Raw genomic sequence first — 15089 nt, 5'->3', positions numbered from 1 at the left:
GTCGGGTTAATAACCGGTTTAAATCCAAACCGGATTCTTTTTGTACATCTCTACGTAAAAGTATCATATCACTTAAGCTTGTATCACTCGTTCACATATGAGACATCCCAACCATAAATCCTTTTAAAAGAAAACAAGGGAAGCGATAGCTAATCACTTTCTATATGAAATTATGTATAACAGTTCTGTTTAATTAATTATATAAATGATTATAAAAAAATCCAACTTATATTTATTTTAAGTTTTAAAAAAAATTATATATTTGCTAACGTCCATTTTTTTATTTAATACAAATGGTATGTCCAATTTTGGTGGTTATTTTGTTTAGTATTCTTATTATTAATCAATTTTACATGCATTTAGAAACAAAAAAAGACCGATTATATTACAAAACACATTTATATGCAAAATCTAATGAAATACCAAACTGAATGCAAACCCAACAAAAGAAACAAAGAATAAGAAATGAGAAAACATCATCATACTTTTTTTTCATTATTTTTTTATTTTTATTGTCCTAAAAGCAGGTCATTGAGTAGGAGGAGCTCTGTAATATGCAGGCACTGTTGCAGGGAAGAACATCTGCCTAATTCCTTCTGCCTTAATAATAGGAAATATAATTCCAGAAGCTCCCTGCATTTTAATCAATATGTTTATTATAATCACGTCCCACCGTTTGAATAACGAGTCAAAGTGAAAGAAACAAAAATACTAACCGAGATCAATCTGGCACCGATCCACATTCGTTTAATGGAGGGGAAAGGAAGTAACAACCGCCCAACACCATATATTGCCACCGCAAAGAAATGTACAACCAAACTCAAGGGTCGAGGGTTCAAACCCGAGAGCAAAGATATGGGTCCATTTGAAAACACACCTCCGAGGCTTAGATAGTCAAAGCACGCTTCTCGCATTTCTTGCCTTGCTTCATCAGGTGAAGCACTAAATACCTTGTACAAAGCTCCTGCTAATGTGTTAATTGTGGATGCTACTGGCTGCAACATTACAGTATACAAACAGTTTAGTAAACAAAAACATTACAGGTTTACAAAGATTTTAGAGTAAAATGCCATTTTCGTCCCTGAGGTTTGGCCAGTTTTGCGACTTTCGTCCAAGGGTTAGTTTTTCCGCATCTGGATCCAAAAGGTTTGAAATTTTGCCATTTTCATCCGGCTCGTTAGTCAGAGGTATATTCGTCTTATTTGTTATCTTGAAGGGCAATTCGGTCTTTTTCACTTTATGTACAAGCATTTAGCAAAATGTACAAGTATTCGAAAAACCGAATTGCCCTTTAAGTTAACAAAAAAGACGGAAACACCCCTGACTTAACGGAGAAAAATGGATGGAGTTAATGAGCCAGATGGAAATGGCAAGATTTCAAACCTTTTGGATCCAGATGCGAAAAAACAAACATTTGGACGAAAGTCGCAAAACTAGCCAAACCTCAGGGACGAAAATGGCATTTTACTCGAGATTTTAAGCAAAAACCCTCTAGTCTACATAGATATGCAATAGAAGGATTTGAAATAAGGCAACTAACCTTACGCAGAGTGTAAAAGGACTCGAGATAACTGCAGAGAGTAAACGAGTCATGCAGATCATGTAGAGGCATGAGAAGATTGCGTAGAACAACTATATCAGATAAGGCTACAGTCATTCCGCCACCTGTCAAAGGATGGCGCATGTTAAATGCGTCACCCATTAACAAAGCACCTGGAGTCGGGTAAGGTGCAGCTGCCATGCTTCTATTGGGCATTGTCCTTATGTTTCCTTTATCAACTGTTGCTACAAAAGCTGCTTGCAATTCCGGAGGGATCTGTTTGAGATAAAGCAGCTTATACTAAGATATTGTTTTTCAGTCATAAAAAGATTCTTGAAGTTCTCATAATCAAATGTTTATGAAGGAATTAACATACACAATGACCAAAATCTCTTAACTTAAGGTTTAAAGAACGAAGATGTGTCACATTGAAGATATCTATATATCATATTTCAAAGAGTGAAATGCCATTTTCGTCCCTGAGGTTTGGTCAATTTTGCGACTTTAGTCCAAAGGTTTGTTTATCCGCATCTGGGTTGAAAAGGTTTGAAATCTTGCCATTTTCATTCGGCTCGTTAACTCCATCCATTTTTCTCCGTTAAGTCAGGGATATTTATGTCCTTTTTGTTAACTTAAAGGGCAATTCGGTCTTTTTGCATAAAGTGAAAAAGACCGAATTGCCCTTTAAGTTAGCAAAAAAAGACGGAAATACCCCTCGCTTAACAAAGAAAAATGGATGAAGTTAGCGAGCCGGATGAAAATGGCAAGATTTCAAACCTTTTCAACCCAGATGTGGAAAAACAAACCTTTGGACGAAAGTCGCAAAACTGGCCAAACCTCAAGGACGAAAATGACATTTTACTCTATTTCAAACTACATAGATTCTATGTTGTCATATTAACAGAAGAAGAAATTTGAGGGTGTTATCATACCTGAGGAGCAACAAAGGTCTTCAAATACTTGGACAAATCTCCGTTCGAAAGAGAGGGTACTTTTTGACCGGGTACATCAACCAGACATCTAATTTCTGTACTACTGATTCGATAGAACAAGATGGGTGACGGATCCGCCAAAATAACATGCCCATGGTTCTCATATGGTAGTTGACAGTTCTCCAATATCAAACCAACAAAACAAGAGGGTACATCCACCTATATCATACATTATCATGTCAACGGTTTTCACTGAAATCGGAGTTGCAGTAAATATATAGGCAGCTTGATAAATGTATAAGTTGGAAGTTAGAAGTTATCATCACCTGAGGATTACAAAGGGAGCTTCGCAAATTTGAAAAACAGCCATCACATACAATGGTTAGAGGTGCGTATGCTTTCGTTAACTCTCCGGTTTTGGTCTTGTACATCACTCCTTTAATAGTACCGTTGTCTTCAAGAAGAGATGAGACTGTTCCTTGCTGTAATTGAACACTACAGATGTATAACATTAACGGAATTGTGGTTAAAGAAGATGTCAGTTATATACGGAAAATAAATTAGTTAGGAGACAAATCATACTTGGGAAGTGAGGAAGCTTTCTCCCTCATTCTCTGTATAAATCGACCGTTGTGAAAGCTTCTGCCTGCCACATCAACTTGAAGCTTCTCCAAAGGATAAGAGAGCCGAGTATTCTTTCCATCCTTGAAAAGTGCGTATCCAAAAACCCTTTGGGCATCAATATCTTCAACACAATCTGAATAAAAATATAAAAGAATCATCCAAAAGAATAATACTAGCGAAAGATATATAGATATAGAGGTGGTGGATGTAGTAGTTGACTGAAGCTTTAAAGATTGTTCACTAATGCACCTTCTAATCCCAACTCAATCAGTTTGAGATAACCGCCTGGTTGAAGAAGTTCACCAACAATTCGATCCGGCTCTGTAAGGTCTCTTTCAATTACAAGTACAGTGCGCCCATCCTACAGTCCAAAACATCACAAAAATTGTTTCTCACTATCTGACATACTAAGCATAAGCCGTACAAGTTAAAATCAATAAACCATACAAAAAACAAGTCAAAATCAATAAAACATACAAAAAAACCGTCTCATTCGTTGTTACCGTTGGCATGTGCAATAAAGAAGAACATGGTTTATGAGAGATTCTTGTTGGCATAATGCAACAAGGAACTTCCCTTCCCTCGTTCACCTTATTCTGAAATCACAAAGTCCCTTTCCTAAATATAAAATCTCTCAAGAGTTGGGTTGAATACTAAAGTAGGCAACTAACATAAAGTGAAGACAAGAAACCATAAGATAGGATGGTATGAAATTAAGTAACCACCGGCAAGTGTTATGGGCTTGGTTTATATAGCAACTTGTGAGGCGCCTAAAGTGTGAAAAGCACAAGGTGATTAGGAAACCGCCTCAGGACCTTGTGGTGGAGCCTCATGCGCATCTGGTAAAAATTGGTCAGACTTGGGTAATATGCATATACAACCAAAGGGATGATAAGATTATGAATGATTTACTTGATAAAAAGGATAATATGTAATATAGATGAGACAGATGTAGCCTTCGGTTGTATATAAACCTAAACGCCTCGCGCTTTTTAAACCCGAGGTTATCGGCTGTTCTTAACTTCTTATGTATGCCAGCCTGCTAGAATTTCCAGCTATTTGATTTTCCCCAAGAGCATCATCTAATCTGACCACGATTTCGTCGTATCCACCGAGACTTTTCCCAAATCATTTTTTTCCTTTCCAAAAACCACTATGCTATTCTTCTCTTATTGGCCGGCCTATTCAACATCCTATTTAATTTACTATTCACACAATAAACAATTGCTTCCACAACACACAACAGACAAAACTGCAAATAGCACAATATTATACACAACAATTCTAGTCAATAAGATTATAACTTCTAAAGTACAGGTACCTTCTAGAATTTAAGCTAGTAAATCCTATACAAACACTGTCAGTTACTACCTTAACTACCATGACCAAAACACCTCATACATTCAAATTACCAAACTATTATTACTTGAGACACAAGTTACTACATAACTACAAATAACAGCAAAATCTAATCAATCATGTTTACAATTCAAATCACATCAACTAGCATATCAATTCACTCACCTACCACTGTCAATTTCTACCTTAGCTATCATTATTACTTGAGACACAAGTAACTTCATAGCTACAAAACCTAATAAAACATATTTACAATTCAAATCGCATCAACTAACACATCAACACACGTGAAATTCAATAACCGTTAACCGTTAAAATCATTCAAAACAAATAATAACCGAATCAAAACCTAAAACCGAAAACCTAAAACTCACAATTGACAACAATACCTTGCCGAGAGTATGAGCGAGAGCAGCACCGGCAACACCAGCTCCAACGATGATGACGTCAGCGTCGTCTACAGATCTGCATTCGCCGTGAATAGAGACAGTTTTCGTCGTAACTGACGACGGTTTACCGTTGCTGTTTCCGGCAGCGGTTACAGGAACTTTCCGGACACTTTTGGTTATGAAGAATGCGTATATTAATATGAATCCGATAACAGATGCGGAAACGGAAGCGATTAGTAACTGATCGGACATTTTTACTCGCAATGTCGCCGGTGAGGAAGACGACAACTGGTTTTCTGCGTGTGTGTGTGTGTGTGATGTGCTGGATCTCGGTGGAAATGAGTGGTACGCGAATAATATAGAAAGTCACAAGACTTGAAAGAATAAGAAAATTTTAAAGTTTTGGCTTGTTTTATGTTTGGATCTATTTTCAAATTTTACTAACTTTTTTTTTTGTTTTTTAAAGGCAAGAAACGATTCGCTAACTACCGTGACATTGGGCGTTGTGGTAAAGGCCGACTACTCGACCGCCGTCAGCCTATTGGCTCCCCTTGATGTGCAGAAACCCGACCTCCACCCGTCCGAAGGCACGACAGTGGAATAATCGGTAAAACCTCGCCTCTCATCTAAGTCGAACCGGTGTCACCCGTATTCGTTCTTCACCTGGATGCCGTAGAAAATAATGAGGAAAGTGGTATCGAACCTAAGTCACAAGGGCCACCAATTCTTTCCCGGACCACCAATGCTTTCCCTAACCACTCCACCACTACCTTATTGGCTTCAAATTTTACTCCTATTTTAGAATAATAGCTAGTGATGTTATTCCATACGACACTAGGGTAATTTAGTCGGTTTGATTCGTTTCGTTACCATATATGCACTAGACTAAAATTCGGTATAGCAATTGAAAGAATAAACTTAAAAAAAGGCGTAATATGTCAAAAGAGATCATGGACATATGTTTTGTATTGATTCAAAACTAGATAAACGAATGTTGATTATTCAAATACTACTGCTACTGGTATTGATGCGGTATTGATTCGGTACGTAATGACACCAGTAAGGTACCAGCAAGGATAAAATTTATACTGAAATGATGAGAAAAAAATTAAAAATGATTTTAAGGTTTTTTAAGTTGTTAAACGCAAGTTATAATCTAAGTATTCTAATCCAAACATAAATCAATCGAAAGAATAAACCTAAAAATAAAGGCGTAATATGTCAAAAGAGATTATGGACATGTGTTTTATATTGATTCAAAACTAGAGAAACGAATGCTGATACTTAAGAGCCGTCCCCGAGTACTCTCAAAAAAATTTAGGCCTCGGTCGACAAAAAAAAAAAGGCCAAAAATTATGGTTAAGGGGAAATGAACTAAAAAAATAAAACCTAGGTGGTGGAACTAAGACTTGAAATTGAGACCTTTACATTATTATTTTGAGATGGTTTTTTTACTCTACCACTGACACATTTTTGTATAATGAATGGATGCATATATTAAAGATGTAATTTATTATATATATCAAAGCTTATAAAAACCTTTTGGGCCCTTTTAAAATTTGGATCTTGAGCGACACACGGGTTTGCCGGCCCAAGAGCCGGCTCTATGATACTTGTTCAAATACCACTGCTACTAGTATCGATGCGGTATTGGTTCGGTACGTAATGACACCAGTAAGGTACCAACAAGGATAATTTTTATACTGTAATGATGAGAAAAAATTAAACATGATTGCGTATTAAGGTTTTTTAAGCTGTTAAACGCAAGTTATAAGTATTCAAATCCAAACATAAATCATATTTTTAATATCATTAGCCGCATTAACGATGTCCAAATTTGACCATTTAAAAAAGGTGAGTTTTTTTTTTTAGCAAACCTCAGTTGAACCCTTTAGACATGACTTTAAAAATATATGGAATTATAGACATGACTAAAAAGTATGATACTAAAAAAAAGGAAAGCAAAACATAAATTTTAATAGGAGGCTAGCATAACTTTTTAGATGAAAATATGAATATTTTACACTATATAAATATAACTATTTTAGCAATTTTTTAATACACGACCTTTTATTATACTTTGCAAGAATTATCTGTTTATCTTTCGATTGAGGGCTTCTTATTTCGTTACTTATTTTCGTAAGATTGAGATGAATAACTGACGGGGTATGGTATTGGATCCGACCTGAACGATCCGACATTTCTGTTACTTATCACTTTTTATATTAATATTTATTATTATTATTAGTTACTAACCCAACCGCGAGATCCAACGCGATATAGTTTACACTACAATGGGTTGGGGACTTGTAAGTAGAACCCCTAACTGGGCCTGACCCATTGAGGTTAGGGAAGGCCCATGTCTCCTATATAAAGAGGTGTTCACCTCATTATTAGGGCACACGATATGGAGCCGCCACACTTTTGTTGCTGGAAATAGGGATTCTTCTCCTACCGGCCATCTCTACATCCATGTGTTTCTCTCTTCTCCATTGCAGATCTAGGTTCAAGAGGAAGAATAAGGTGTGATTATCCATCCTCTCACAGAAAACGGTTCGAATCTCTCCTCCGGTGAAACCGTGTTTCTTCATTGGCGCCCACCGCATGCATATTCAACAATCACATCTCTCGTTTCTCTTCTAAAAAAATCCAAGATCTGTGTTCTTGAGAAATCCATACACGAGATTGTTTCAGATCTGGAACTCACACCTTCTTTGCAATAAAGATAAGATCTAAATACTTGAGAAAGAGCAAAGTGTAATTCTCGGTCTCTCATACAAAAAGTGGTCCAACTCACTCCAACGGTTAATCCGTGTTTCTTTAATAACAAAAGTATATTATAATCTTCATATTATCATGGTAAAATGCTGACTTAGGTGGAAGATCCATATTCTATAAAATAGGTTAGTTTTTCGTTAAAAATATATAATGTATCCAACTATACTTTTTTCGAATAAAGCAACAATATGCTATTTTTTATATATTAACATAATTTTTAATTAAAAGTGTAATATCTAAAAGAGTGTGGCTAAATGCATCTCCATTTTTACTGTTTATAGTTTTATACCTCCTTTTCCATAAATATCCTTTTTATAATTTTTTAAATTCCACCATTTACCTTTTATATATTATTGTTCTTTCAACTGTTTACGGTTTCTTTATTTTTTTTTTGGTCCATTCCATATTTGTTTTTTTTTTATCAATTCTTGATTGTTTTGTTTAAGTTTCTTTCTCTTTTCACCCGGATGATCTTGTTTTGTATTATTTGTTTACTGTTTTGTTTAAGTTTTTTTTTCACACATATGATTTTGATACTTCTTAACAATTTGATTTGACGTGGAAGATTTTTTATATTACATGTTGCCATATCGATAATTTTTGAAAAAGATGACGAACACTTTTGATGAATTTGCTAGATGAATTTTGCAGATAAGAGACGTTTCCAAATCAAAAGAATATTGTTGATCTTTTAGTTAGAATACATACCAAGAACACTCAACAAATTAGAACTATGATGAAAATCAAAGTTGAAAAAAATTGTTTATTCAAGCTCTCTCTTAATCTCCTTCTTTCAATCAGTGCGAGTTTTTTTTCATCAATAGAATCGTTATGTATTCACAGGCATATCTAAATATTCAAATTATGGCAAGTAGATAAACCCCTAGAAAAAAAGAGGGATATTTCTCGATACAAATTTTCAAAAAATAGAAAATAAAATGGTTGATTGTATTTAATTACAAACTTCAGGAGGGAATACAACCACTAAAATTAAAAACAAAATGAGGTGCATTTAGCAACACCCTATCTAGAACTATTTACATTGAGAGTGTATTAAATTTGTTCGGTAAGATTTACAAAGAAATCGAGTTTTTTTCCCAAACTAGTGTAGATACAAAAAATATTTACCTATTTGGATACTTTGAAAAATATTTACCTATTTGGGTGGATTTAAAGTATTATTATTATTTTTGTTAAAAAACCACAGAGCTAATTGTTCGTCTCCGATCTCTACTCCCCCAAAATCACAACGTTCATTCTTCTCCCCGTCAATATCAACTGGCGGGCGTCATCCCGACGACCATCGTACTCTAAGCGAAGGTTTTTCTCCTTGCGGCACATCATAAGGTTTGATATCACCATCCCTAAAAACTGTCCATCTGTCCATCAGGTTTGGCATCAACAACAGTGTTATTATTTCCAACTATCATCAAATGGAGTCGCTGAACTCCCAGTCAAATTCGCCTGTTCAACCCCCACCCAATCTTTTTTTTTTTAAATTATTATAGCATATATTCGACATCCACAAACCAACACCCATTATTTGTCTGTATCAATTCTCATTCTAGAAATTTTCGCCCTTAGTTTCTTTTTTTTTTGGATTCGAAGAAAAAGGACGGTGTGTTAGAGAGCGATCATAGATAGTTTTGTTTGGCAGAAGTTGGTTACTGAGACTCTTGATGAGTTTTTTTCCCAAGAATTGATATAATATTAAAGAACTAAACTATATTCACAGATTCTAGTTTTATTATATTCAAATTATTAGGATTATATTAATAACTTGTAGGATGTCATATTTTTCAAATATAAATTTTTGAATTATCATATTTATCTTGTTGTTTATCATGCTTGTATTGTATCTAAAGTTATTGTGTTATCATTCAGGATGAATAGGGTTAATGCAATATCAGACATGATTCAAAAGGAGGAATTTAACGCGATGTCTCAGATTGCTATTGCAAATAATGAAGATGTGGAAGATGTGTTAGAAGAAGAGCCTGTAGACTGCATTGAAAGTGAAACGGATGATGAGTTAGAAGATGGAATTGGAGATGAAACTCAAACGGATGGAGATGGAACTTCATATGGTAATGTTCAAGTACCTTCAACATATACCAATTTAGAGGAAACTAATATAACAATTGATGACAATTGGATGAAACCACATTCTAATAGTAAAATTTATGCGTGAGTTGGGAATTGATTCTTTCAATGACAAGGAAGAATTTGTTAGGGCTATCAAGCTCTACAATATCAAAACACACAAACATTTTGAGGTTGTTGAATCACGTCCAGACATTTGGTCTATCAAATGTAAGTTACATAAACAAGGCTGTAAATGGAAACTTCGTGCATGTAAACATAAACGTAGTGGATGTTTTGACATCACAAAGTATACTGGTCCACATACTTGTTTGCATTCTAAGATTACCCAAGACCATCCAAACCTAGATGCAAGCTTGATCGCCCAAGAAATACAACACCTTATAAAAGAGCAACCTTCTATTAGCATTAGTGCTTTGAGAGCCGAAGTAATTGATAAGTTGGGCTATACTCCTTCATACAAGAAGGTTTGGTTAGGAAAACAAAAGGCAATTGAACGTGTCTTTGGGGATTGGGATGAATCTTATATTATCTTACCTAAGTTTATGGAGGCACTTAAAAAGTTCAATCCAGGGACCATAGCTGAATGGTGTGTTTTGAGACGGACTGGTGTAGAGCAGGTTGAATTTAGACGTGTGTTTTGGGCATTTAATCCTTCTATCCTTGGATTTAAGCATTGTCGGCCAGTGATTAGCATTGATGCCACACATTTGTATGGCAAGTATAAAGGTAAGTTGATGATTGCAATGGGAGTTGATGGTAATAATCAGATATTGCCACTTGCATTTGCTATTGTTGAAAATGAATCTTACGCTAGTTGGAGTTGGTTTCTTTCTCATGTTAAGAAACATGTGGTGAAAGATACCAAAAGGATATGTCTAATCTCTGATCGTCATGCTGGAATTCTAAAGGCAGTTAATGAACAAGGATCTCCTTGGTTAGAGCCACATGGTTTTCACAGATATTGTTTATAAAATTCATATTGATTTTGTTTTCTTTTCTTTTTATGTCAATAACATTCATCATTTTGCCATAGGTATTGCTTAATGCATTTTATCAACAACTTTAATGATAAGTTTCGTAACTCTCAATTGAAAGCTTTAGCTTACCGTGCTGGGAGTCAGAATCAGATTAGAAAGTTTAACTCTATTATGGAGGAAATTGGAAAAATAAACCGAAAAGCTCGCCAGTGGCTTGAGCAACACGCATTTGACAAATGGACGCTTGCACATGATGGTAGAAAGCGTTATGGGCTACTCACAACAAATTTGTCAGAGATTTTTAATAGTGTACTTAAAGTTGCTCGTTTCCTACCGATCACATCATGTGTTCAACTTACATTTTATAGACTAGTACATTACTTTGATGTGAGACGTCCCATGGGATCTAATGCTCAAGATAATGGAGATATGTATACTCCCCATATTTTGGCCAAACAAGCAGCTTCAATGTCAAAAGCTGGTGCACATTCTTTGAGGTCTTTTAACCGTCAGAAATGTATATTTAAGGTGATAACTCAAATGGGAAAAAATGTGCAAGTAGTTGATTTGGATAAAAAAACTTGCACGTGCGGTAAGTGGCTGATATATAAGTATCTTTGTTCTCATTTTTGAGTGCATGTGCCAATTCTTGATTATTGTGCTACTTGGTCATCTGAGTTTATGCCACTTCCTCATGAAGCATATTCTAGCTGCGATTCAAGACTTCTTGTATGCATTCTCCTCCGATTTCAACCTCCATTCCACTCATACTCCATGTTCTTGCATTTAATCACAAACACACGCACACATCCTTCAACTTTACTTAAAATCATTGATTTGAGACATCTCGAAGATGGTTTCCACTCGTTTTGCTTAGGCAAACTGCTGTGGAGCATCACTCAATCGAGATTGAATCAAGTTTTCTAAGAAAATTACACTTTACAACTTGTTTATGAACTCCTCCTTGATTTTTATACAATATTGGTGGAATCGGGAACCCGTCAGACTCTCGACATCTCTCATTGTCGAAGAGCCGGCTCTAGGGTTGATTTCCACCAAGGAAGTGGTCCGATTTACGGGTCAGACATGGATTTCCGTCAAGAACAACGCATCCGGCCGAATGGGCTACGCCCAACTGCCCGAATGGACTTGACCCGATATTCTCTATTGTTTTGATTCCGTTAACGTACCTGTCTTCACACCAAAACACTTTTAGACAAACCTTTAACAATTTTTGACGGTTCACAAACAATTACAGTCCATCCGTCCGAATAGGCCATGTCCATCCGCCCGGATAGACTTTGCACCCACTCCAAATCTTTTCACCCTGTTTTTAAAACATCAGTTATACATCAGATTTTTTTTCCTTCCAACTAAATAGCCATCCGTCCGAATGGACAAAGCCCATCCGTCCGAATGGACAAAGCCCATCCGACCAAATGGACTATGCCCATCCGTCCGGATAGACTATGCCCATCCGTCCGGATAGACCATGTCCATCCGTCCGGATAGACCATGTCCATCCGTTCGGATAGACTGTTGGACACTTAACTCGCTTTATACCCCACTCGACATTCCGATTTCGACTGTTTCAGCACTTAGGAAGACTTATGCTTCTGTTCCCGTACGCAGGCTGATCTGGCGATCCCTTCAATCCAACCAGACCTTTTTAGCTATTAAACACGCACTGTGAGTATACTTGACCCCTTTTCGCTTTAAAATGCACCTTTTGGGGTGTAACATACGTTCATACATAAACACACTTATCAAATGCACTACATGCTTAAACTATTTAACACATGCGAATGACCAGTATACATATTTACACGTGATGCTTGATACATATGTGCTAGGACTCTTACTCGTTGATATTCCACCTTAGCTAGTATGGTACTATAGTTCGACTCACACCCGACGGGGTCTAGTTAAGGGACTTCACACCTCTCCTTCGCAGTCATCTTGGGACTTAGCTTGAGTGTTTGTCTTGTAAGTATATATGTTGTGTTGTATCTCGTTTATGTATGTGGAAATTCGCAACGCTTTTATCTATATTGTTATTACATCAAACCTGTATATTCGCCAATACATTTTGTATTGACATTATTTTAACGTATGTTGCAGGTTAAACGCAGGTTATCTCGAATCAAGATTAGGCTACTTTAGAAACCCACCTAAAAATCTTGGTTGTCAGATTTGATTTGTTTAAGAGATGTGAACTCTGTAATGACTATTTGTTGAAATATTTGTTTATTAGTATGGGATAATGAACTTGTTAAATAATGTCACTTAATAGTTGTTATGGATTCTCTTGAGCAATCTGATTCGCCTAGTGCTGCGCCCCGATGATTCCGCCATCGGTTGGGGTGTGACAGATTGGTATCAAAGCCATAACTATAGGGAATTAGGTCGAGTCGTGTAGAACAGACCTAGTCTATAGTCTAAGTACCAAAACAGACCCTTCGTACGAACCCACTTGGGGCTTCGTACAAACCTACTTGATATGCTCTTATGCGAACCCACCTAGTGTGGCTTTGTACGAACTCGCTATACTACACCTTCGTACGAGCCTACACAGCTTCGTACGAAGGCAGCCTTTCCTAAGGCTAAAAACTTATTTTGCCTTTCCTAAGGCTAACATAATATACACTTTTGAAAAACGCTCGCATAACACAACCGAGTGATTGTGTCGAGATTAAGTGCGAAAACCAAGAACTCTCGATAAGATCACTCACCTTGAGTATTTTACTCTCGCACGAGGACCTTTCGTTGAGTTTGGAGTGATATCCATACCTCAACGGAATTCTCCATCTCTATCTCGTGGTTGTTGAACCACAGTTAGGAGCGGAGTTGTTAAGTTAGGGGTGAAACCCGCATCTTAATGACACATTCCACTCCATACTTTGATTTTCAAAGATCTCACCAAAGTCTCAACTGTTCCAATGAGCTGAGTCACGTAGTAACTGGAAGGATGCATGCCGTTCACCGCAACACGGTGAGAGCATAGTCTATTAGGCCAAAGCATGTACTCGAACTTATTGAGAATGGTTGAATCACTTTGGGTAGTCGCTGTCTCAAAACCCAGGACACTCTATTTATTTTCAAGCCTGCAATCGTTGATTTTTACGCGTCATTGAATTTTATCATGTTTATGTGTTTTCAATGTGAAGATTTTATGCTTTATTGATTTCTCCTTACCACTTTTCACTCCCCGCTTTTATATGCACAACTCGCACAACCATCGCAATCTAAAACAAGAGCTGAATATCCGCAACAAAACTAAAGTCTAACAACTCTCTCCCCAACGCGTCCTCCCGCTATTTATACAAATACGCCTGTATATATGTATATAATATACGATATATGTGTTTATGTGAATACGTTAGGAATTTCATGCCTCCTATGTGAATAAGTATTACTATATCAATTACAACAAGTCTTAACGCGCTAAATCGCATCGCATTCTCAAAATCAGTATGATCGAATCTCACTCCAAATCGCTCTCTTTTGTCTAGATGTCTTCGAACGCTTCTAACTCGCGACGTCAAGCTCGAAGAAACGTTGATAAGAGGATCGCCTCGCTCGTGGCCAAGGAAATGGCCAAAGTCATTCCTCAAGTTGTCTCGCAGGTTCAATCCTTCAACGACTCTCAGACATCGGAAGACTCAAAGACCAATGCGCCAAGGACTACCTTCTCCTACAAGCAGTTCAAGGCTTGTGACCCGATGGTCTTCACAAGCGAAGGAGGTGTATCTCAGATGCTTCAGTGGTTCGATGCCATCAAGGTTACCCTTTGTTAGAGTGGGTGCCCCGATCATTTTCGTACCACATGCGCTACAAGAGTATTTCAATCAAGAGCCCTCGACTGGTGGATAATCGAGCGTAACAAACGCGGGAGCGAGGCAGCCTACGCGCTCTCCTGGAACGAGCTGAAGGAGCTCATTAGGGGTGTAAACGAGCCGAGCCGAGCCGAGCCCGAGCTCGACTGGGCTCGAGCTCGGCTGGTCATGTTTTTTTGAAGCTCGAGCTCGAGCTCGGCTCGGTTCGAGCTTACTTATTTGAGCTCGAGCTCGGCTCGCGAGTAAAACCCAAAGCTCGAGCTTGGCTCGACTCGGCTCGAGCTATTTTTAGAACAATGGCTTAAGCTCGTTTCAATATCGCTTAAACGAGCCAAAGCTCGGCTCGAGTTCGGCTCGCCAATGTTATCATCATTTTTATTGTATTATTTATAATAAAAATAAAATTTTGTTTGGGCTCCTTTAGGCTCGCGAGCCTAAACAAGCTTTGTATTTCAGGCTCGAGCTCGGGCTCGATAACAAAATGAGCTCTATTTCAGGCTCGAGCTCGGGCTCGATCTCGTTAAAGCTCGGCTCGTTCGAGCTTTTAA

The 15089-nt window shown here is 37.3% G+C and overlaps 2 protein-coding genes across 2 annotated transcripts; one reads left to right on the top strand and one right to left on the bottom strand.

The window, feature by feature from the left end:
- Nucleotides 1–358: 358 nt before the first annotated feature.
- LOC110912718 (squalene monooxygenase SE2) lies at nucleotides 359–5225 on the bottom strand. Its single transcript, XM_022157517.2, has 8 exons — nucleotides 4845–5225; nucleotides 3346–3457; nucleotides 3055–3229; nucleotides 2799–2967; nucleotides 2473–2691; nucleotides 1541–1816; nucleotides 717–995; nucleotides 359–633 (listed from the first exon to the last, which is right to left on the bottom strand). The coding sequence occupies exons 1-8, from the start codon at nucleotides 5094–5096 to the stop codon at nucleotides 529–531; spliced, it is 1587 nt and encodes a 528-aa protein (XP_022013209.1). The 5' UTR covers nucleotides 5097–5225; the 3' UTR covers nucleotides 359–528.
- Nucleotides 5226–9507: 4282 nt separating this feature from the next.
- Nucleotides 9508–12902, top strand: LOC110914388. Its single transcript, XM_035984507.1, has 4 exons — nucleotides 9508–9709; nucleotides 9798–10662; nucleotides 10762–11202; nucleotides 12827–12902. Exons 1-4 carry the CDS (start codon nucleotides 9508–9510, stop codon nucleotides 12900–12902), a joined length of 1584 nt encoding a protein of 527 aa, XP_035840400.1.
- Nucleotides 12903–15089: the final 2187 nt, after the last annotated feature.

Source organism: Helianthus annuus, chromosome 15, assembly GCF_002127325.2.
Source record: "Helianthus annuus cultivar XRQ/B chromosome 15, HanXRQr2.0-SUNRISE, whole genome shotgun sequence".
In the NCBI taxonomy this organism is placed as follows: domain Eukaryota; kingdom Viridiplantae; phylum Streptophyta; class Magnoliopsida; order Asterales; family Asteraceae; genus Helianthus; species Helianthus annuus.
The sequence above is the reverse complement of the archived record's forward strand: the minus strand, read 5'-3'. Positions and strand labels throughout refer to the sequence as shown.